Here is a 23,867-nt window from a genome sequence, read left to right on the forward strand (position 1 = left end):
ACAGCAGCAGGGCTCCTGTGTGCCCCTGCATTAAAGGCCTGACAGCCCTGTGCTCAGAGAGAAAGACCCCCCATTGTCACTCTCTAGAACAGACCAGAAGGCCCCCTGTGGCCTCAGTCACTATACAAACCTCATGTACAACATCCAAGAAAAACTTTAAAGGACTATGTCCACACAGTCCCTCTAGAGTACACACTCCCGCATTCCACAGTTTAAGCAAGAAAGCCCTTCACTAGTTGTCGTCAACCTGAGACCCTAAGTACCACGGAGAGACCTTCCACAGGAGAGCACACTCCGATGCTCACTGACAAGGGGATCCTGCCTTCCAAGGAGACCAACAGCAAGAAAGAAGCTCTGCACTGACCAGTTAGTCCATCCTGTCGACTTGGCTTGGCTCTCCCAAATGGTGAAATTGGGATTTCCTGATAGGTAAAATTAGGGCGGGTTCAGGAAGGACTAAGCACAAGATCTGAACAGGTGTCTAAGATGATTGGCTTCCCTCTTTTTCATCCTTCCTCCCCACCCTTGACACACACACAGAATAACGTTTGTTTCTACATCTACCAATAGATCTGATACCCGGCACTGAGTACGGATTTGGAATATCTGCTGTCATGGACACACTGCAAAGCATACCAGCCACCATGAACGCCAGGACAGGTGAGTAGGAATTGGTACAGAATAAGACCAGGCCCCTGTAATCCCGAGGGGCCACGAAGTTTGTCCTGGCAAAGATTGGTGAGAGGCAATGCTCCCCCATGAGCAGGTCCCTGGGCAACAGCTGTCAGCCTAAAAACAACCATCTTCTAAAACTCTTTGATTCCCTGTGCCTCCCCCTGACATCCGACATCCAGGATGGAGTACAGGTCTGTGCATGGCCCTCCATAGTCTAAGGAGAGGTCCAGAGCAGAGGTGGAAAATTCCAAATAAGTCGGCACCACAGCAGGTCATATTTCTTCTGGACCACCCCACAGCTGGCAGAATGTGGTATCCCTTAATGTACTACAGGAGACCTCAGAAAGACCTGAGGGGTGAAGGTCTAGACTTTGAAATAGCCCATGAAATCTAAGGGCAATGGAAAAGTCCACACGATATCCTTACTACTCTCGATCCAGCACTTTTACTTCCAAGTCCCAGGTAAATTTCAGAGTCTCTCTAGTACCTTAGGTACAAACCGTGGGCTGAGCATAGACAACCTCTCTAGAGAACCACGTAGGTCACCAGGAGGCCTCAGATCTAATTGCCTGCACACCCATGGCCATGTCAGTCAAAAGGACCTCAGAAACAGAGATGGCCACTGTTGCCAGGAATGGTACAGCCCTACCTGTGGCTCTCGTTTTGCCCTGATCAGCTTACTAAGAAAGACTGAGAGACAATGAATTTTCGGAGCTTGGAAATCAGCAGCCAGCTGATAATGCCCTTCTTCAATCTGTTTGCCAAGCCCCCAGCCATCTTTCAAAGGGAAGGTGTCTAACAAAATGTGAGCTAAGTGTCAGCAAGGACAAGTAAGCTATCCTCATGGTCAGCAGGCCTGCTGATAGTGAGAAGTCCACAGCGGGGTCAGGGATGATTCCAACAAATTACTGGCCCTCCTGTGTGAAATCGGCTCCTAATATTTATCCTCAGAACTTGACAGTCCGCGAGACCTCATGGTGACAGCCTCCTCTGAGACCTCCATCTCCCTCATCTGGACCAAGGCCAGTGGCCCCATTGATCACTACCGAATTACCTTTACCCCATCCTCTGGGATCGCCTCAGAAGTCACTGTGCCCAAGGACAGGACCTGGTACACACTGACCGATCTAGAGCCTGGGGCAGAGTACATCATTTCCATCACCGCTGAGAGGGGTCGGCAGCAGAGCTTGGAGTCCACCGTGGATGCCTTCACAGGTACCAGGGCAGCAGCAGCCCAGCTGCACTCAGGGATCCATGGGTCTTAGTGTGAGCAGGTCACTCAGGTCAGTGGTCGGCAAACTCATTAGTCAACAGAGCCAAATATCAACAGTACAATTGAAATTTCTTTTGAGAGCCAAATTTTTTAAACTTTATATAGGTAGGTACATTGTTATTAACTTAACTAGGTTACTCCTAAGCTGGCCTTTGCTAAAAATTCAAGGGGCCAAAGAGCCTCATGTGGCTTGCGAGCCACAGTTTGCCAACCACTGACCCAGGCAACCCACTCTTCCAGAGCCCTATTCATATAGAGGAAGGCAGAATGTGGGTAGAGAAAGAACAGGTAGAGGAGACACCAATAAATCATCAAGAGGGAATGGTTTGAAGTAAAGGGGAGAGGTGAGCAAAGCCACCTGCATGTCAGAAAATTTGCGTCTGATTTCATAGCCCAGACAGAGTGGCTGATTCTGTCTCTTTCCTTACCTGCAGTAAATCAGTGGGTGATCAGAAGACCCATGGGATCATGTTAAATCCCTTCCAGGATCGAGGTTTTAAATCCTGGATCTTATTATGAATAACTCACAGATGTAATGCTGGTCTACCCTTCATTTTTCAGTATAGGCTTGGAGAAAGGAGCGTGGACAGGACTGGAGCATGTGGAAGTGGAACCTCTGGCGCAGTGGGAAAAGGCGTGGTCCTTATTAGCAAGGAAAGCAGATCCCTTTGGTCAGATAGCTCCTCTAGCCAGGTGGCCCCCCTACCTCACCTGTGTTTCAGAACCACCCATCTCTCTGCTTTGCAGGCTTCCGCCCCATCTCGCATTTGCACTTTTCTCACGTGACCTCCTCCAGCGTGAACATCACCTGGAGTGACCCATCCCCTCCAGCAGACAGACTCATCCTGAACTACAGCCCCCGGGATGAAGAGGAAGAGATGACGGAGGTCTCCCTGGATGCCACCAAGAGGCACGCTGTCCTGATGGGCCTGCAGCCGGCCACCGAGTACATCGTGAACCTGGTGGCCGTCCATGGCACGGTGACCTCTGAGCCCATCGTGGGCTCCATCACCACAGGTGAGCCTGCGGGACTTGACAGAAGGTGGTGACAGTAGCTTTTGACAAGTTAACAAAATTTACCAAGTGAAACACCCAAGGAGCAGGAGACGGCCTCATTCGGCTAAAGAGGGTCTGTGAGCTATTGTGGAAAAGCCACTTCTTCCGTAGTTGCATACAATGCAAAGATGGGAAACTCCCATTTAGAAGGTAGGATGGGCCCAATGTCTTGTGGAGGCCAGGGCTTAAATGTGTTGGTCCAGAGGTCCTCCCACTAGCAGCCTAGGAGAAAGCCCTGGAGAGAGCTAGTCTGCAAGAAGAAAACCTTCTGCAGTAAAGAGATACCTGTTTCTATTCTGGAGAGCCATCTCTTAACTGATCAATGATGCTTCTTCAGAATCAGATGGGACTCCCATTCAAACATGTAGGGCCCTGGTACTTAGAGAATGGGGTTGATTTGCATGTTGTTTGGAAAACACAGGCACTCTGAGATGGATTGGATCATTCTCATCTCATCATTCCCAAATATGAGTGTGAACATGGGTGAAGACATGTGTGTTGGGTAGTTTGCTACATGCTGACAAGAACTCACAACTGGACAAGTGGATTCAACACACCTGGTTTCCATCTAGCAGTTAAAACATTGAAGTGCACAATAAAAATGAAATAGAGTTTAGGAAAGTGGATTTTCTCTGAAATCCCTCTCCAGTCAATAGGCATTTTTTTCCAAATTGAATCAAAATTGGCTGCTAAAAAAATAAGGGATAGAGATTGACAGAGCTGGGTTTGCCCAAGAGAAAATAGCCATGTTACTTCTTGTTTAAAACAAAACATACAAACTTAAAGGAAGCTCCCCAGTTGGCCTTCAGGTAGGTAATAGTTGCCGCACAGGCACAGACCTTGCCAGCTTGACTTTATGTTATTAAAACACCCTCCACAAATGTGGCTTGGGCCACGCCCATGAGGCTGCAGGTGAGACTTCAGCCTGACCATGGTGTTAAGGGTGCCCAGCACTCAGTACGGTCTGGGACACCATTAGCTCTTGGTCCACATAAAACCAGGGAGAGGAACTCCTTTTTCACACTGTGCTTTCTGTCTTTTTCCCACAACCACCGGCTTCCTTGTAGGAATTGATCCCCCCAAAGACATCACAATTAGCAATGTGACCAAGGACTCAGTTGTGGTCTCCTGGAGCCCTCCTGTCGCATCTTTTGATTACTACCGAGTATCGTATCGGCCAACCCAAGGTAATAAAGCCATTCCATTTCTCAGAGACAAATGGGATTTGGTTCTGGGAGAAGTAGCGTGTCCCAGAGGCTGTCACCCAGTTTGCATTGTCCTCCTCTCTGTGGCATCAGAACGAGAGTGGGTGGGTGAGGAGCAGCCCAGGACCCTGCACTCACCAGCTCCTTTCCTAAAAGGTGGGATTGCATTCATCCAGAAAGCAGGCCCTTCACCAGCAGAGCAACTGCTCCCTATTCCCCGGGCAGTGCAGTGAGGCACAAAGAACCCTGAGAGAATATGCCAGGAGCCGGGTCATGTGGGCTCCCGAGAGAGCGAAGTCTAAGACTAGAGCCCTGGGGGATGCGTGAAGACCCAGCAGAACCAGATGGGGGCTTGGAGGAAACCACAGTGACAGTGGCCCTCTTTCTGCTACTCTGGCCAAGCTATGAGTCAGAGGAAGTTGGCCCAGACCTCACTTGTATCCTGCCAGTTCTTACTGGTGCATGTGGCATTGGCTGAGGACACACTCACTTTCCAGGAGGGGATGGGGTTGTGTTCAAGGTCTGCAGGAACCACCCTTTGTGGCCAGTCCCTCTATACTGCCTTTACAAAGACCGGCGTGCTAGAAAATCACCTAATAAATAGTTCTTTTTCCTTTGCTCCGAGGAGCCTATAAAGTGAGGGGGTGGAGCCAGCATGCAGAGTCTCTAAGCTCCAACATTCCCAGTCCATGAACCTTGTCTCCCACTGAGTGCTGAGCCTTGCACCCATCGGTGCTTCCTGACCAAGTGCTACCGGGAGCTCCTATGTAGATTGAACCATGAACTGTGTTGATAAGTGATTCTGCTGAGCATTAATAGTGACTTCTGCTCTTCCTTAGTGGGGCGGCTGGACAGCTCAGTGGTGCCCAACACTGTGACAGAATTCACCATCACCAAGTTGTACCCAGCTACCGAATACGAAATCAGCCTTAACAGCGTGCGGGGCAGGGAGGAGAGTGAGCGTGTCTGCACTCTCATGCACACAGGTAGGTCTGTCTCCCTGGTGTGGGCCAAGTCAGAACCTGCCTGAGGACCTGCAGCAACAGAAGAGGCAAAGCGTGAAGGTGTTCTGGCTGATTCAGAGGTTCCATTCCTGGGCACCCCTCTGACTTCTGCATCACGCAAAGCAATTTGCAACTTCTCTCTTCCCTGAGAGTCCTCTCTCCTCCTGATCCCCTGGGGGTTGTGCAGGTCTAGGTCAGGAACTTCCTATTTGAAATGTGACCTTTCAAGGAGCCACAATGGAAGTGAATTTCAAAAGAGAGTTTGAATCATGTCATCTAATTTTTTAAACAACTCAAGAAAATTGCACCTCAGAGAAGGAAGGGGTTGTTATTCCAGTAACCCGTGGGGTCATGGAACCCCTCATCAAATATGGCCACAACCACCAAGGAGCTGCCGTGGCTCCTTTCTGCTCCAGGGATGGAGGAAGAAGGTGGTGGCCTCCTCTGCCCCTCAGCCAGCCCACCTTGCAGATAGGACAGACTTGCTGTAGAAGTCACCAGTGGGGACAGCCAAAGCTTTCTGTCCTAAGCCCAGATAACCTGATGCCCCAGTTAAGCTTTTGTTCCCCCAGCCCATGGGAAAGCATCCTTAGGGAAATACCTGGATTTCCCTCAGAGAACAGTATTTTCTGAGCGAGGGAATGTAACTTGAGTTCTTCACTGCTCCTATAGATACTCGAACAAGTACAGAAATAGCACCTCTAGGGCCACGGCCAAAGAAACATCCCTTCAGAAACTCAAAATCATTCTTCTAAAGACATCCCAGAATATCCTAATCTCCCCTGGTCTCCTTCCAGGCCTGTGACTGCAGAAAACCCAGCCATGTTTTGGGTTCAGTCTTACCCCTTCCACTAAATTATCTGTGACTAATAAAATATCAAGATATATGGACCCGAAGTGATACCCAATGAGTCAATAGAAGCCTCCTTCACACCTTCTTGAAAGTCTTAGAAATTCATGATAAAGAAAGTAGGCTCCTTCTCACTGAGGACAACTAAATGGATTTCAAGAGTCTTCAACCCCCAACGTAAAAGAGAGCAGAAACTTAAGTAAAAAACTCATTCCTCAGCAAGTATTTCTCAACAGTGCACCAACCCAAACCACCCTCCTTCAAGTTCAGGCAGCAATATTTTGCAAACTTTCAATACCCAGATTGCTCACAGAAATGCCTTATTTTGTTGTCATTTGTTGTTTTAACACGAGGTCTATGATTTTACAAGTTTTGGAAGTGAGTATTCCTTCAGGGTCTCGGGTTTAAACTCAGATCAAACTGATCAGTGTCATAAGACTCTTCTTTTATTCGCATAAAGTTCCATTTGAAGAAGTCACTGAAGGCCCAGATTAGGGATACAATTCAGATGTTAAAATTATAAAAATATTTTCTTGCTATTGCTTTGAAACGAGGGACATAGGCGAACAATAAAAACCTTTGATTAGAGAACAGGACATCATGGTCCTCAAAAGTAAATTACATGACATTAAGTTTGAACTGATACCTAAACTAGTATTATAATAACATCCATTTCTAAAATATATCCCAAGTTTGGGGAAGGGAGACGTAGAATATGGACAAGTTAGAATAGGAGCGTGGTCCTATAACAGCAGACCTGGTTCCCCCGATAGGCACTCTTGGAAGAATCTCCTTGTCTCTCTGTCACAAAAAGGATAGCAGGACCGAGTACAGAGTGAGTCTTGTGAGTAGAAAAGCAAGAATACCATAGTCAGGTAGGACTTCAGAGGTAACCTCACTCCCATTCAGTCACTGCACAGTGTTGATTGAGACCCTACCAAGTTTAGGAGCTGGAAATACTCTGCCTACTTGGAGCTCCCACCACACTCAACACTCAACAGGGATCACGTCACAAGTCAAGCCCTTACAGCTATGGAAGTGCAAATATCCTGAGAAGCATATTCTCCCCTTCACTAAAGAGGTAGAACAATTTCTGTATGTTCTCAGTTTTGCCATCTAGCTTGAAACGCCTAAGACACACGGCCATACCTTGGGACCCCCACAGCACCTGACAAGCCCTCTGCACATAAGTCAGTTAATTATTTCACAGGAAGATCTGGGGAGAATTGGGTACTTGGGAGAAAGGAAGATGGGGAGAAGAGGAAGGGGCTGATGGAACGAACCAGGAAGGGAGAAAGAAGCACGGTGTCCACTCACTTCACTGTTTTGTAAGGCACAGCAGCAGAGGTGCATGTGGGTGACAGTATGGGAGACCCTGTGGGTGGAACTACAGGGGACCATTCACGGGACCAGCCTGTCGTTGCGCCTACTTTCCCTGCTGTTCTGTTCTGTTGCAGCCATGGACAACCCTGTGGATCTGATTGCTACCAACATCACTCCGACGGGAGCCCTGCTGCAGTGGAAGGCGCCTGTGGGCGAAGTGGAGAGCTATGTCATTGTCCTCACACGCTTTGCAGGTGGGTGTCTGCGGGTCTGCACCTCAGACAGGTGGGCATGGCGGGGATTGGGGCAGAATATAGAATGAAAGTTTAAAAAAGGCATATTGTCAATCTGAGGGACAAATTAGAGATTTTCCTGCCCCCAAAATGTCCCCAAACTCTATCAACTATGGTAATTGAGAGAACGGGATCTGAAAGGCGCAAGAAGGGCACATAACCAAGGGCAAATACAAAATTGGAGAAATCACATTAGGAAGATAAACTCAGAATTTAGCTAAGACTTCCCCCAAAATGCTATGAGCAAGAAAGCAGACTTTTCTAGATATTTAAAGAGCAAGAAAAACACTAGTAATAGGACCGTGCTCAGAGCAGATAATACATAACAGTGACAAAGGACCAAGAACTAATAAACTCTTCTGTTGCTTTGGTCTTCTCTACCCACGAGCAGCCCAAAATTGGAGTTTCAGTGTCTTCTTCACCATAAGGCTTGTTCACCTTGTGCTATTTGAATAGTGAAGCCCAAACCAAAATAGTGTTGAGTAGTCCAGGTCTCTAGGCCTATAGAAATTATTTCCCTGCCTATATTACATATGCCATCACACAATTGTTGTGGGTTATCTTTAAGAATCCAGAGAACAAAGATATCAGAGGACAGAAGTCAGGCAGATGTCTTAATTTTCAAAATTAAGAGAAATTAAAAAAGAACAGACACAGACAACAGTATGATGATTGCCAGAGGGAAAGAAGTGTGGGGAGAGAAAGAAGAGGGTAAAGGAGAGATAAATGGTCACAGAAGACTTGACTTTGGGTGGTGAATGCACGATGCAATATACAGATGACGTGTTACAGAGTTGTACACTTGAAACCTATATTATTTTATTAACCAATGTCACTCCAATAAATGCAAGTAAAAATAAATAAATTTTAAGAAAATTATGAGAATGCCAAGTCTATAAGCTACAAAAAAAATACTGGTAAACTGATTGTCAAAACTTGGGAAAGTAGAAACCAAAACAGACTATTAAACAAAAGGGAAAAATAATTAATGATAACTTCCATACCAGCACAGGTTCCCTAAGAATAAGTTTTTCCAAAAACTACTTTATGTCCTTGTTTTTTTATTGGCAAATCTTCTAGAACCTTCAGCAAGGCATTAGAAAAACCCACTTATCACTTAGATGGACAACACACGATGGGTCATATACGGAGTTGCGTAGAACTGTAGCTGATTGAATGCCCCTCCTCAGAGAATGAACAGCTTTCCTGTGGCTACATCCTAACCCCTCTGCACACACTCACAGTCTATTTCAAGTCCTCCCATGCCTCCTTGCCCTTCAGAATCCTGCATTTCTTACCTCTCACCATGCCTTCTCAAGCCACCGTGCATTTGTACATGCTGCTTCCTCCACCAGGAAATTCTCTCCCCATTTGTCTGCCCAGTATACCCATCCTTCACCACCATTCCTTTGTCAAAGCTTTTGTTATTCCCCTAAGAGAGTCAGATGCACCGACCCACAGGTACAAAAGTACAACTCCATCACAACAGTTAGCATTCTTTCTTTCAACAAATCCTTTTGGTGCCATTCCACGTGCCATCCCCCTACTAGGCTATAAGAATTCAGAGATGAAACACACAGATTCACAGAACTCACACCCTGTAATGGTGCAGACAGGTGAGCAGTGTCACAACACAGGCAAGCACAAAACATCTTGGGCCACATCCATGGCCATTGACTGGGATCCCGGTGTTGAGGGGAAGAAAGGAGGCAGATCTTAGAGACTAGGAGAAAAGAGGGAACTCCAAGAACAAGAGCAGCCTGTGCATTGGCAGAGATAGGAGAGACCACAGAGAGTCCGAGCTGCCAGTTTGTGTGGCTGGGGCACTGACCGATGGCAGGTGTTGCATTTGTATGCTCTTCCAAAGAGTTCGTTTAGATTTTAACTTGTTTGCCTGCCTTTAGACCACGGGAAACTGGCCACCTCAGCTCCCACTTATCTAGTGTGAACAAGTGCCTAGTGAACTTGGTTCAATGCTGAATGACTCAGGAGTATTCTAAAGGCACAGGAGGGGGCCTGGCCCTGGTCTAATGAACAGTTTTATCAACTGCTTGAATGGATACAGAGAAGGTATGCTTACCAAATTTGCATATAAAACAAAACTGTGATGGGTAGAATCCAAACTCAAATATATTTTAATGAAATGAAACAGTGGTCCAAAACTCATGCAACAAGGCAAACGGCAATAGAAATCAATGCACAAAATCCACTACCCAAGGCTGCGTTGGAGGCTTTATAAATAAGGTCTTTGATTAGTAATACTCTTTGCTTGTGACAACCTTATGAGACTGTCTCAAAACCTAATGGATTCACAGAATTGGCACAAGTAAAAGCTAACATTGATCCTATTGGTTAGTACAGCTCAATCATTTCTCTCCTGAGTTTTGCATTTTAGCAGGGACACTGGTAAACTGTTACCTGTCTAGAGAAAGGAAGCCAGCACTGTGGCAGTTTTAGAATTCTCATTCAGGTAATGGGGGCGGGGAAGATGGGGTCATGTAGACAAAGAGTTCGGCTTATTCTTTGTAACTCCAGAGTCCTGAGTAGCAATTACAAAAAAAGACAATTCAGCTTCCAAATAAGGAATATTTTTCTCAAGATGTAAAACAACATCAGAGGGGATGCTTATATGGAATAAAATGTCAAACTAACCTCTGAATTTTTTTCCCCCAAAAAAATTCTCCAATATGGAATCCTGCGAAATGCCTTTAGACTTGGGAAGTCTTTCTTTATTCAATCCCTGTCCATGTCCATCTGGTTTCAGTTGCTGGAGAGACCATCCTAGTTGATGGAGACAGTGAGGAGTTCCAGCTCACTGACCTGCTCCCTCGCACCCACTACACCATCAGCATGCACGCTACCAGTGGGCCTCTCACCAGTGGCACCATCAGCACCAACTTCTCCACGCGTGAGTGCATGGTCAGCCACATGGCCAGCATCCCAGAGGCTCCTGTGTGTGCTGAGGATGCTCAGTCTCCGTGTGGTGGGCTGGATTAGTCTACAGCTTTTAAAGCAGGAATGAGCTGTCCTTACTTTAGTTGACTGCAGCCCAAACGCCAGCAAAAATCAGTGGAGTCAGCGGACACACGTCTACTTTCTGCTCTGACTTGGGTCTGGTGACAGCAGTAAAACCAGGCCAAGAGGGGCCAGTCCTGTAAATGCATCTGGCCAGAGAGTCTGCGGGACATCAAAGGGCTTGATGTTGGGGAGAGTTGCTGGATATAGTCGTGGCCAGGGGAACAGTAGACAAAGGTATAGATCTGAGAGTGTTTTAAGCTCAAGAGTAAACCACAGACATGCAGGTGCAGCAAGGTCATAAATTCAGACAGAGGGTCAGATTGGAAGATGTCCCCCTGGGCCCAGAGGCCCGGTGAGGGGAGTGGGAAATAGCTGTCAGAATGCTTATGACCCTAAAGGATCACCTTGTGCCTGGCGGGCCCTTCCTGCTCCTGTCCAAGCGAGAACTGGGGTCAGCATGTGAGCAGCCCAGAGACCACACAGGTGGGCAAACGGATACATGTGCCTGGAATCAAATGGGCAGGCGCTCTCGGCATTTTCTCCTCTTTGCAGTGCTGGACCCTCCTGCAAACCTGACCGCCAGTGAGGTCACCAGACAGAGTGCCCTGATCTCCTGGCAGCCGCCCAGAGCCGAGGTCGAGAAGTACGTCCTGACCTACAAATCCACTGACGGAAGCCGCAAGGTGAGCGTCAACTGAGGGGGAGGGACCATTTCTATCCGGCAGTCCACAGGAGCAAACTGGGTTTTCCCTGATGGAAGCACAGCCTGCTGCTGAGGAAGGAGCTGCAGTCTGCAAGTCAGAGATCTGGGCACTAGTCCTGGCTCTGTACAAAGGCAAAACACTAACCCTGAGTGCCTGCTTCTTCCCTGGACAGTGGGGGTGTCTGCCCCTGCAACTTCGCTGGGCTGTGCCGGTGCTTCCAACATGATGAAGTGAAGTGTGCTGGAAACTTCCAAGCCACTATCAGTACGTGGAACTGGAAGGACCTTTCACTAGCAGGACCGAGCACACATGAGCTGGATGCCAAACTCAGCAGGCTCTTATGTCTCCTGGTCAGCACTAGAAAGGCTACATAGCCTACTGCAAAGAGATGACAATGTCATCGGTTGAAACAATCCATCTAGAGCGCAGGCTGTCAGACGGGGCTAGCAGTGGAGGGCTTTTTTAGAGTAAAACCCTACCAGGAAGCTTGAACATGCAGAACAGATTGAGCAGCGCTTGTCTGTTGCATGTGGAGCAGGGAGTCCCTAGGGCTCCTCAGTCCAAGAGGAGGCCCAGTGCAATCCAAAAAGCACCAATTCAACCATCCAGGTGCCTACATTTACCCAGCATGCCCCTGGGAGGCAGGAGCTGTCCTCTGCTTATTGGCTCTGTTTTCTGCTTATTGTGGGGTGGACAGGATGACAGTGGCCACTGCAATACTGACCTAGCTGGCCATGGGATCCGGACTTCCCTTCCCCACACCCCTCGTTGCGAGCCGGTCCCTCCCTCCCATCGCCCGTCCTCTGGCTCATTCTGCAGGAGCTGATCGTGGATGCAGAGGACACGTGGATCCGGTTGGAGGGCCTGTCTGAGAGCACAGACTACACGGTGCTCCTGCAGGCGGCCCAGGATGCTGAGAGGAGCAGCCTCACCTCCACCGCCTTCACCACAGGTGAGCGATTGGCTGCCACTTTCCTGCCTTCTCCCCTGTGTGACCTCAGGCAGCCCTGCCGAGGAGAATGGGCCAAGGAGGAGGCCATCCAAGAAACTCAGTTGCCTCCTCCCGCGAAGGACAGTAATTATTGCTTCCATTCCTGCCTTTCCCCCCTAATTCCTGCCAGGAAACCTCTCACTATCAACGCAACCAGCGGGACCACAGTACATCTCCCTGGTCCACCTGGACCAACTAAATGCACCGAGTAAAGACATCAGGTTCCTGTTCAGATTTTGCGTAGGTGTTTTTCCAGCAGAGTTTGTTCTTCCCCCTTTGCCTGCCACCTGTAATCGGAAATCCACCCATAAAGGAAGTGGTAGTGAACCCTCACTATTAAACCTGTTATTCTTCTCCACACACAAAGCACTTTGCATTCTTATGGTCACAACGTAGTCCTTACAACAACTGGGGAGGAGGGCCTTTTCGGTGCCATTTCACAGGTGCATGGACAACAGGTGACTTCCATGCTAGTAAGCAGCTGGGTCTGAACTTGAACCAAGGTCTCCTCCTAAATTCACCTGATCCTCCTGCCTTCCCCGTCCAAGCATCAGCAGATGATACTTGAAAATGTCCTTAAAGGATAGGAGTGTCCTAATGTGTGCAAGGGGCTGTGTGACAGGCACTGTTCTAACTGCATTACATGTGTGATCTAATGTAATTCTCAGGACAGCCTTTGAGGTGTGTTCTATTGACAGATGAGGAAATGGGGCCACAGAGAGAGGAGGTAACTCCCCCAAGAGCCCACAGCTCTTCCATAGGACAGCTGGGATTCAACCACAGTTGTTCTGGCTCTGGCGTCTATGCTGTCACCAATCCTTTCTGCTGCTTCCCACGGTGCCTCTCTCTACTGTCTGTAACATGGGACCACCCGGTCTGGACTTTGAATTCTCTCCCTGCCCCATATTCTGGGGTGTGGCTGTGCCCCTGTATGGGGCAAGTGTGAACTTGCCCCTTATCTCTAGACTCATGTCTGCCTGCCATCTCAGAGCACCAGGGTGACGGATTCCTGCCTAGGCCCCAGAGCCCACTCCCTAACCCCAGAGAGGTGATGGAAAGTCCTCCATCCCCACGCGGGGATCTCCCCCAGCAGACTTGCTCTAAACGACAAAACAGGACACTAGATCCAACACACCAACTGTCACCAGTGGCTCTTTAGGATAGTGAGGTGTGAATGAGTCTTCTTTTTCCTTCTTTTTTATACTTTTCAGTCTTACAATGTGACTACAATGAGCACATTAATCAGAAAAACTTTTGGTTAAAAAATAAAAATAAACCTTGGTTTCACAACCAAGACATGAATCCAAAATGTGTCCTCACCAACTAGAAACTGGAAGACACCTCATCTCTTTTGTAGGGCTGAAGTCAACTATACTCCCTCGTGCCCCTTCAAGGCAGGTCTGTCTCAGAACCAAGGTGCTACCTCTTCTTGTTCAAGCCTTCCCTGCTCATTGACAGGTTAAAGGGTCCTCCAAACTCCTCTTTTCCAAGCTGCCATCCAAAAGCCCTGGATTGGAACTTTTCACTGAATTAAGAATTTCTTTCCCATAAAAAGGACACAGATGACAGAAACATAAGCAGCGCCCCCAAATGCAAAGTTCCCTGAATAAATTACAGTAAACCTGCACGGTCATTTGAATGTCAGTATTAATGCGTCCTCACTGCCTTGCCACGCCACCCCATCAGAACCCTCATTTACTCCCCCACACACTGGAGGCCACATAGTGCACCCCGTAGGCTCCATATGTGGGCTCCTATTTCAAATGAAGGAAGGGGAGAAAGAAGGAGGATGAGGAGAAGGGGAAAAGAGGAGGAGGAGGAGGAAGAGATATAAAGATCAGGGCATTGTGCTTACTGGGAAGACTGGAGTGCTGCCAATCTGAGCCCCATGAATTGCTCCTGCTGAGGAATCCCAGAGCTTCCTCTATGATGGCAACCAGGGCTGATGGATTCAGAGGCTAATTTCAGTCTAGCGACCAGCATCCATTCTGACTTCGTTGACAGTATCTGAGCTTTCCACTTAGCATCACCCTATTCTTAGGACGCTGGTCTCAGCCCATCATTCTAAGCACTTTTTATGCCTTGTCTTATGGAATGAAAGAGCTTAAACTTGGGTCCCTAAGTGGCCTCCATCTACTAACAAGCCCACATCTTGTCCTGGGTGGGCCAAGAAAAGAGACTCATTTCAAACAGATGACTCCTTAGTGGGCTGGAAAAGAGTTGAGGTGTTAAAAATACAAAATAAAAATAGAAAAATGATTGGCTTCTGCAAAGCCTCCTTTGACCAAGATGTCTTCCCTGGTTGCATGCCTGTCTTAGAACGTAAGCCCATATCATTCTAACGATCACGTTAATAGCTTCCTGTCCTCTTGTCCCTGGTGTTTGCACAAAACTCCAAGGAGAATTTAATAGAAGTAGAACAGAAGAGAAAAATATGGATGCATTATTTATAATATACTGTCGCCTGAAATTTCATCCAAGGTCTACTTGTCTTTTGGAGACACGAATATAAATGAGAAAACAAAGACTCCCCACAGAGCAACAGAGACTGGGCGACGGTGATCTCCTGAGAAGCAGATCTCATTGTCTCTTTTAATCCTATAAGCGGCAAACAAGGCGCTCGCTGAAGCTGTCCTCACAGGCAGTGAACACTATAAAATAGGCTGTCTTAACCTTTCTTAACCTTGAGGTTAAGCAGAGACAATCATTTGCGGAGGTTCCCAGAGATGGGGAATGAGAAGTTTTCTTTATTGCCTTTGCTCCAGTCCCTGGGATCCCACATCCAGGCTGAGCTGATCTCTGGGGCTTTTTAGGGAAACTCTGAGAGTCTATTCTAATACAAGCTTCCTTTTGGGAAGTTGTGAAAATTAATGAAGATTGGCCAACCCTGGGTTCTGGGAGAGCAGATGGTGGGCCATGCAAATCCGCAGTTATCAGTTAATAGTACCACTGAGGTTGTCTGTTTCATCTTGGGTGACTCTCAGTAGGTGATGATTTTCAAGGAGTTGGTCCATGTCACTGAATTTATTTAGATAGAGTTGTCTGTACTACTCAATTGGACAGGGATGTGTGGCCCTTCTATAGGGAGAGCAGTGAATTTTGTCAAGCAGTAATGCCACCTACTATAGGGCCTTGAATGTCACTATATACAGAATTTGATCAGGCCCATTTTTAGACATACTGTCCCAAATGTTCTCAGAAAATCGAATTCCTATTTCCCTTTTCATAATCATAGGAAGGAAAATAGTGTCCATATGGTATCTTACATTTAACAAATATTGAATGAACCTTCACAGTGGGTTACACACTATACTAAACACTCCAAGGGCATGAGGCAGTGGGAACAGACAAAAGGAGGAAATGGGGTAACTTCAAGTAGTGGTGAGACCATAAAAATAAACAGAGTAATGGACTAGGGACCGATGTGGAGAGCTAATTTCCAGGACGGCTCCTATACTAGAAAGGCTTTCCTGATGATCACTTGCCACTTCCTTCCCCCAGCCCCAGCCCCTGCCCTCAGCTAGGATGTCAGGCCATATGAGCCAGGACATGAAAGATGAGAGTGAATCAGACAAGGCGGAGCATTCAGGTTGAGGGAAGAGCAATGACTACACCCAGCGGGAGGAATGAGTTTGGTATGTTCCGAAGCTTAAAAGAAAGCCAGTGGTAAAGGTAAAGGAGTACCAGGCAGGGCCGGAGCCTGCAGGTCCTTGTGGGTCATGGTGAGGACCTGGGGTTGTAATCTAATTGCAAGAAGCCATCCCGTTGGAGAAGTCATTGGGAGGTTGTTGGCACGTGAGAGACAGAGATCACATTTATACTATAGAAATGTCACTCTGGTTCAGATATGGAGAATGGATGCAAGTAGGGCCAGGAAGAGACCAGGGAGATGGCATTACCATGACCCAACCTTCCCCTTGCCATGCTGAAGCAAGGACACAGAGACAAGTCTGGCAGCTGCCAGTCTATGATCAACTAATCTGCCATGGACGTGGGTCTCCTGATATAAGTGAGTCCCAGGAATAGTAAGGCAGATTATGTCAGAATGTTTCTCTACTGTTAGGGTATCTTTAGTTGGTCTTCAAAGGGAAGACTTAAAAGCCTGATGGGTAGAAAGCGGATGGTCTGCAAAACTTGAGGACCTTCCTCAGCAATTCTGTGTACAAGGAAGACATCCAAGCTGGCCATGACTCAGTTGATTCTCCATTCCCATCATCCCCTCAAAGTCTGTTGCCACCTCTCCTCTTGGGTTCCCACTACTACTACCTCCTAAACAAGTCTTACCTCCAGCCTCACCCCCATCTCATTCATTCTCACCCCCATCTCACTCACAATGAGAACAAGCTTTCTAAAAATTTGAGCTTGAAGTCCATTGCTGGACTCTTCAGCCTATTGCCTTCAGGAGAAGCTTCAGCTCTTTAAGTGGCATAAACCAGTCCCCATTTCCTCCCCAAGGCTCTCCCTCACCCATCCAACCTGCCCTTGCTCTGTCTCCAGGCTGACCCTACAGTTTCCCAAAATAGGCTATGCACTTTCATTGGCCGAAAACACCTTCCCCACCAATTTGTGGCTTACTTCTATATCAATCAGTTCCTAAACTAAGAAGCCCTTTCTGATTAGCACCTGGTAATCCCTACCCCGTCCCAGGCCCCACCGCTCACCTTACCCTCACCAGCCCCGGGCTTCATGGCATGCTCACTCGCAAGTTTTGATGGCTCCCTGTGTTTATCCCTTTCCAAAGCACATAGAATTTGGGATTATGATTTTATGTTTCTCCCACCAGAGTGTGAGCAACCTGAAAGATGGGACTATATATTTTTCTCTTTTATATTTCCATCTCTTAGCCTGGTAATCAGAACCCAACAGATGCTTCCTATATGTTTTTTTGAACAAATGCATAAAAGGATAAACAGGTAAATGAGTTAGAAGATGCTCTCAAGGTGGCTAAGGTGGTAGGTTTGATGGCCTGTATGGGCTGACCAGGTAACTTTGCTCTTCCCACAAACCCACTTCTGGGGAAAAGACACCTACCAGTAAATGCCGGTGGCCAGAGGCGGTCCCTGCGCTGCTGGGTCTGTTCTCAGAGAGAAACACCAACATCTCACTTTGGTCCTGATGCTAAGGTCGTAAGGATAGGCAGTGGACAGACACTCTCCAAAGCCACTAACTCAGACCATTTTAGAGACTGTATCCAGGAACCCCCCACACAGAAGGGATGGGGCAGGGACCGGAAAGGTCTCTTCCTTTACTCCCAGCTGCTGGAGCTGATTGCTCTGTGCATCACGTAGCTTACCTCACTCCACTCGCAGTCAGCCTTCCGATGCCCAACACAAACCAATTTCTGAGCAATTCTTCCGGTAAGTGCCTGTCCTATCGATCTCACAATTACATCTAGAAACACTTAACTATGAGTCATTTCAGTGTCCCGATCACTTGGCATTGTGTTCCTCTTAACTTGGCAATCAACACAGCCTGTGCCTTAAAGACAGACAAAGCCTCTCTGTCAAGCGGGCCAAGCTACTGCACTTAAGGGAAGGAAGCCCTCCGTGCTGTTCTGGGTCCTGAAATGTCTGCCTTGAGAAAAATTACTGATGATCTGTGTGAGGTTAAAGGTGTGTTTCTGCTGATAGTGGATGGTAGGACATTGAGAGTGTCTCGGATGCATGAAATCTGTTCTGACAATTCCCTAAAAATGTCCGAATCATAGCACACACACAATGAATGTAGCGGAACAGTAATCAGTGTGGTCTTCATTATTAGCTAAGCCGAAGTCCAGTAACCCCAAAGCACACCTAATGGTAACAACTGGAACCAAGGCTTAAACTCAAGGACAAATAGACTCTCTTCTTTCCTCTTCCCCATCCCCATCCCCACCCCACCCCCCATCTAAATCTTGGGACCTGCCCACTCAAGACACACATATGGGAAAGAGAGAGGGAAGGAAATGGAGAAAAGGAAATCGGGAAAGAGAGACCGAGTCTATCCAGGCAGCTATATGGATTGAGGCAGAGAAAGCCGACCACTGGGTTCCTTGGGGGCACAGTCCAGCTGACCAATTCCACTTCTTGGCCTCTCAGAGAAGAGGAGAATGTACCAGAGGAAGAGTGGGGTTCCCAAGCTGCTGGGTACCTAACTCCTCTGAGGAGCTCTGGTAAAACAGGATCCACTGGGGAGCGCCCCCGCCCCCCCGACACGCTAAGTCAGCAGACAGGAATCTGAACTTGAATCAAGGCCCTTCATCCCACTTGTGACACCACTGAGATCACATTTCATCCCAAGTTGACTGTATTCCCATTTTTTCACTTTAAAAAAATGAATTCTTTTATATGACAGTCCTTCCGATATTTCAAAACGTCTCTTCTCCAGGGCAAGTCATCTCAGTTTATTATCTTAGTTTTTGGTAGATCTGCCTTTAAAGCAACTAGTATGTTTGAGGCTTTTAAAAGTATCCATAACAGACTAGTAAGTATTAAATAATCTACATGGTAAATGTGAAGTAGCCTGCGTAAGATTACTCACTTATTCTGAAGTCTGGTGTAGTTTTATATGCGTGCTGGTAGGAGGCTGTCATTTTAAGATTTTGGAGAAGATGACTGGGGACACACGTGTTGGGTACTGGGTAGAAATGTGGGGTTCTGGCTCCTTTAAGAAGCTGAATTGATTCAGGAGAAGGGGCTGTTAGAGCACAAGATAGGAGTGCACTGAAGACCAAGAACATTCTGTGCTGATCTTCCAAAGTGAGAAATCCAGGCCGTGAGAGAAGGCTGGCTGCTCCCGGGACCAGGTGGAGGCCTGGAAGCTGGGAAACAATCTCGGGGTTCCCACAGCAACTGGGAGTGGGGAGGAGTTCACTGGCAGCTGTCCCCCACTTCCAGGAACAGGTGGGATTGGGAACACTCATGAGCCCCGGGACAAGCTGCCAATGAGAGAGAGCGAAGAGCATTCCTGCAGCTAGTCAGGACCTGGGTTTCAGGTGGGGATAAAGGCAGCCCATTGGAACATGGGGCCCTTCTTCAGGTCACTGTAGCCTTGGGGCTTTGTGTGTCTACGAGATAGATACAGACATTAATTCATCCTTTACCCACGGGTGGAGGTGGGTCCCATAACCTGTATCATGTTCTAGTCCGTTTAGCAGAGAGCACAGAGCACCTGACTGAGGTTTGAAACCCGAGTTCCGGTGACAGGAGGAAGTCATGCGATCTCTCCAAGTGCAGTCTCCTCTGTGAAATAAGTTTTTTTGATTCACAATGATCTGCCTTCCTCTCAAGTTTCTTGTAAGAACTAAGCGAAAATAAAAACCCACTTAGCAAAGCACACGTTCTGTAGAAATCCACTGTCATTCCCTGAAGTAGGTGGCGCCTTTGTCCCAAACTGCCTGCGAAGGGAGCCACCTTTGCCCGGGGTGTGGCAGAGTGAAGGGCAGCCTGGGCTGGGGGTTAACTCATCTCCAGAGGGGCCTCGTGTAAAGTCTATGGGACCCCCACAACCTCTCCCCAACGCAGGATGCTTCCCTGATGATCCGTGACAGGTGTCTCAGATGGCCTGGGCTTTCAACAAGGCTCTATGTCTCCTTCCTTGTGTGGCATGAGGCTGTCACTTGCTCTGACCCTCCAGCAGGCTTTCCAAGTGGCCTGGGGTCACACCCTGCAGTGCACAGGCACTGCCACTAGGGGGCACTGTGGTGACTGGCCCATGAGGTCCTTACCCAGCCCCTTCATGACTGCTACACAGTTCAAGGCTGCAGGATCACCTCTACCTTACATTTCCTGGGCCCCCACATCACTGCCCCTCACTCGCAAGCTCGGCCTTGCACGTGCTCTCTCAGCTCCTGCAGTCCAGAGAGCCCTCCGCTGGTCTCTCCTCCTCAGCTTGCCTACTAAGCACTAAAATGTGCCCTAAAGCTAAGCTCTTCAAGACACATGATTTAAGCTTCTCTTTCAGCTAATTAGATATTGTTCTACAAATTGGGCCGATCTCTCTCAGAGATGAGAGGCAGGGCGTTCCCCTGCTGCCTCTGTAAGCTTACACTGAACTGTAGAGCACAGCCACTGGGTCGAGTCCAATGGGGAGATTATTCTGCACGAGGAATAGATGCCGTCTTCTTGCTAACACTGAGCTTGTCTGGGCGATCCTGAGTGTCTGCTGTGAGGATGGCGGAAGGCTTTGTTTATCAGCGGTCGCCCACCTGTGGTCTGCAGACCACTGGTGGTCCCTGAGGTCCAAAAGATTGGTGACTGCTGGCTTAGATGCCTCTCATCCTGTGACAGGAGGCCCTCCAGGGATGCATGGTGGCCCGTGCACCTGTAACCATCGCCTGAGTAACCACTCACATCTTCACCTTTGGGGGGAGGGGTATTTTTATCATCCCCATTTCACTGATGAGAAAACTGATATCCAGAGAAGTCAGGCCATTTGCTTAAGCTAAACAACAGATAAGTGGAGGAGCCAGACCGTGAGCCCAGCTCTCTGGTCTACTGTCTGATTGCTCTATTGATTAAGCGGGATGCAGGGCGAGGCCAGAGTGGATGTCCCACAGCTCTTGATGAGGTCCCACGGGCCCTCTGAACCCTTCTCCGATTTGATTCAAGGGGCTCGCGCAGAGAGGGAGAAAGGATGCTTTCTGGAGGTCGCCTCTTTTCCTGTGCAGGGGGCCGGGTGTTCCCTCACCCTCAAGACTGTGCCCAGCACCTGATGAATGGCGACACTCTGAGTGGGGTCTACACCATCTTCCTCCACGGAGAGCCCGGCCAGAAGCTCCAGGTGTACTGTGACATGACCACGGACGGGGGTGGCTGGATTGTAAGTACGCACGCTGCTCCCCGCACATGCAGACAGCCCGGTGTCCTCGTCCACCGGGTGCAGCACCCACGGACCCACACCTCACATCCTCTGCCCATCCCTTCAGCTACCCCCCTCCTGTCCCTCTTGGGGGCTCTTCACTGTCCTCGGGGCCCTTTCTCAGCAGCCCCGTCATAGGCTTGGCCAGGCCGAGAGAGGAACAGCATATGGAGGCTGCAGTGGCCTGGCCCAGGGAGGGGTTCCTTCTGCAATGGCAGTGCAGGCAAGGGTGCCAGGGCAGGACCAGCGGCTCAGACAGGCCCGGGTCCTGCCGCTGGGGTCTGTGGCTGTGAGAGGAGTAGCAGAGGTGAGCCTCTGTGGGGAGCTCATTAGGACCTTTCTGTAGGACAACGGCATATGAGGGAACAGAGGAGGGCAGAGCATGGACAGCCACCTCCGGTTACCAAGGCCACCGTGTCCCCATCCTTCCTTGGCCTCCCCAGTGCATCTCCAGAGCTGTCCCAGCCTTCAGGGAGCACAATCATTAGGGAAAGAGACACCATTTCCTGTGACTACCCTCCTCCATGTCTGATGGTACAGGACAGAGAAGAGGGAAGGGTGGCCTCACTAACGTCCCTGCCCCATTGCAAATGGGAGGGTTCCCACAGCCCGGCCCGCAGCAGCCTGGTGTTAGCTGGGTGGGTGCGCATGGCAAGGAGTATTTAAATGGAGTGAAATGGGGACTGTGCTCATAATAGCTACACTTGGGAGACATTTCCTTTTCTCTTTCTGACATATTTGTGCCTCCTTCGTAAAGCATAATTGGAAATTGAAGCTGAGGCTGATGTATTGGAGGTTAGATGAAATGAGCACTTAAACAGCTCGCAAAGTGAATGATATGCAATTGCCTTGCCTGCGATGGGATGACGACAGTTACTGCTGATGTGAAGTTGGGCCTGTTCTTTCGGTGAGAAATGCTCCCTTCTGCTGCACTCCCTGGTGCAAAGGACGGATCGGAGAGCCACCAACTCCCCCCGTTTGGGGGCTCGCTGTGTCCCCTAGTCCTTTGTACATTGCAGGGTGCAAATTAGTGTCCACATCAAACCGGCCTCCCCACCGGGGCCTCTGCACTTGGAGAGAAGGCGCTGTGTTCTTCCCCGGAACGGACGGCCGTGCAAACGCCAGCCCTGCCCCGCTGTGCTCCTTGTCCGAGCTTGTCCTCGCAGATAGAAAACTCACTCACAGCCACTTTCCTCCGGCGAGCTTCCTCCCCTCTCTTCCCAGGTGTTCCAGAGGCGGCAGAATGGCCAGACCGACTTCTTCCGGAAGTGGGCGGAGTACCGCTCTGGCTTCGGGAACCTGGAGGATGAGTTTTGGCTGGGTAAGGCCCCGCTCTGCTTTCCCTTGGAGAGCCGCTCTGGCTCGGGGTCCAGCACACTCCTTTCTGGGCCCATCTGGGGTTATCAGCACCCCCGTGTCTGTTGAGAAGTTGACAGCTCGTGAATTGCTTTCAGTTCCTCTGGCTCTGTTTGGCTGCACTATTGATCTGTTTTTATCTCATTGTGGTGTTTTCCTCTCAGCCCCGTCTCTTCCCATCCTTATTAATAGTCTCTTATGCTGATGGGTCTTGACAGGAAGCAACTACAAAGCGTGGATCAGCCTGGTGTGTGAGGGGGCATGAGGGCCACGGGGCAGCGCCAGCCAGCCAGCCTGCAGGCAAGAGAGAATGAGGCAGGCGCCACGCTCGGTTCTTTGGGGGGATGTTACTCCCTGACCTGGCCAGTGAGGGAGGGAAGTGAGAATGGCATAGAGGTGACCATCAGTATCCCCGAGATCTGACAGGAGCGGAGGTGAAGATTGAGAACTGAGCAGGTGTGAGAAGGGAAGCACACACCTGGCCCAGGCAGACGGCGGGACATCCTGATGACCTGCCTCTCCCTCGTGGTGCGATGTTCTGCCATTGGTACAGGGAGGCGGGGAGAGGAGATGAGCGTGTTCTGAACTGGCGGCCTCCTACACCTCCCAGTCACTATCTCATCCGGGCCTCACTCGCTTTCCCCCTCACTGGCCTCCCTGCCTCCAGGACCACTCAGCGTCCACATGGCCACTGGGATGATCTTCCTCACGCCCAAAACCTGCACAGCGGCCAACCCCATGTGTAAACCGTCTCCAGGACTCCGCCTCGCCAGCCGCCAGGTGACAGCCAAGCACCTGAGCTCCCGGCCGGGCCTCTCTCCTCTGCCTTGGAGCCTGCGCCCACCCCTGAGCACCTCTCCCCTCCCCACATGGCCCCACCCACACCAACTGCGAACATTCGGAATCACTGATGTTCCCTCTGCAAGGAGCGCCAGTCCCTCCCTGCACACCGTGGTGTCCATCCACGTCCATTCACAGACCAGAGAGCCCATCCTTCCCGTTGGTCTCACCCTTTCCTGTGGGAGAATTGGCCCCTCCCTTCTTTGTGGCCAATTTCCTGTCTCAAATCAGCGTCCGTTTCCTTGTCCCCCTGGACCAGGGGTGGGCAAACTTTTTGACTCGAGGGCCACAATGGGTTCTTAAACTGGACCAGAGGGCTGGAACAAAAGCATGGATGGAGTGTTTGTGTGAACTAATATAAATTCAAAGTAAAGGAGCGGAGGGGAGAGCAAGAGAACCGGATAGAACAGCCGTATCCGGCCCGCGGGCTGTAGTTTGCCC

At 49.3% G+C, this 23,867-nt stretch overlaps 1 protein-coding gene across 3 annotated transcripts in view; it reads left to right on the forward strand.

Annotated features, from left to right (window-relative positions):
• Positions 1-23,867, forward strand: part of TNR (tenascin R) — a 321,400-nt gene that overhangs the window by 292,159 nt on the left and 5,374 nt on the right. For all 3 annotated transcript variants that reach the window (XM_080648668.1, XM_080648669.1, XM_080648670.1), the window contains 11 exons: positions 571-660; positions 1,627-1,890; positions 2,696-2,965; positions 4,072-4,191; positions 5,049-5,195; positions 7,521-7,640; positions 10,444-10,587; positions 11,250-11,380; positions 12,221-12,353; positions 21,040-21,191; positions 22,455-22,551. In XM_080648668.1, the coding sequence (XP_080504794.1) occupies positions 571-660; positions 1,627-1,890; positions 2,696-2,965; positions 4,072-4,191; positions 5,049-5,195; positions 7,521-7,640; positions 10,444-10,587; positions 11,250-11,380; positions 12,221-12,353; positions 21,040-21,191; positions 22,455-22,551 (1,668 nt within the window). The remainder of the gene's footprint in view (positions 1-570; positions 661-1,626; positions 1,891-2,695; positions 2,966-4,071; positions 4,192-5,048; positions 5,196-7,520; positions 7,641-10,443; positions 10,588-11,249; positions 11,381-12,220; positions 12,354-21,039; positions 21,192-22,454; positions 22,552-23,867) is intronic.

The sequence above is a fragment of the Plecotus auritus genome, assembly GCF_963455305.1.
Source record: "Plecotus auritus genome assembly, chromosome: 12".
Lineage (NCBI taxonomy): Eukaryota > Metazoa > Chordata > Mammalia > Chiroptera > Vespertilionidae > Plecotus > Plecotus auritus.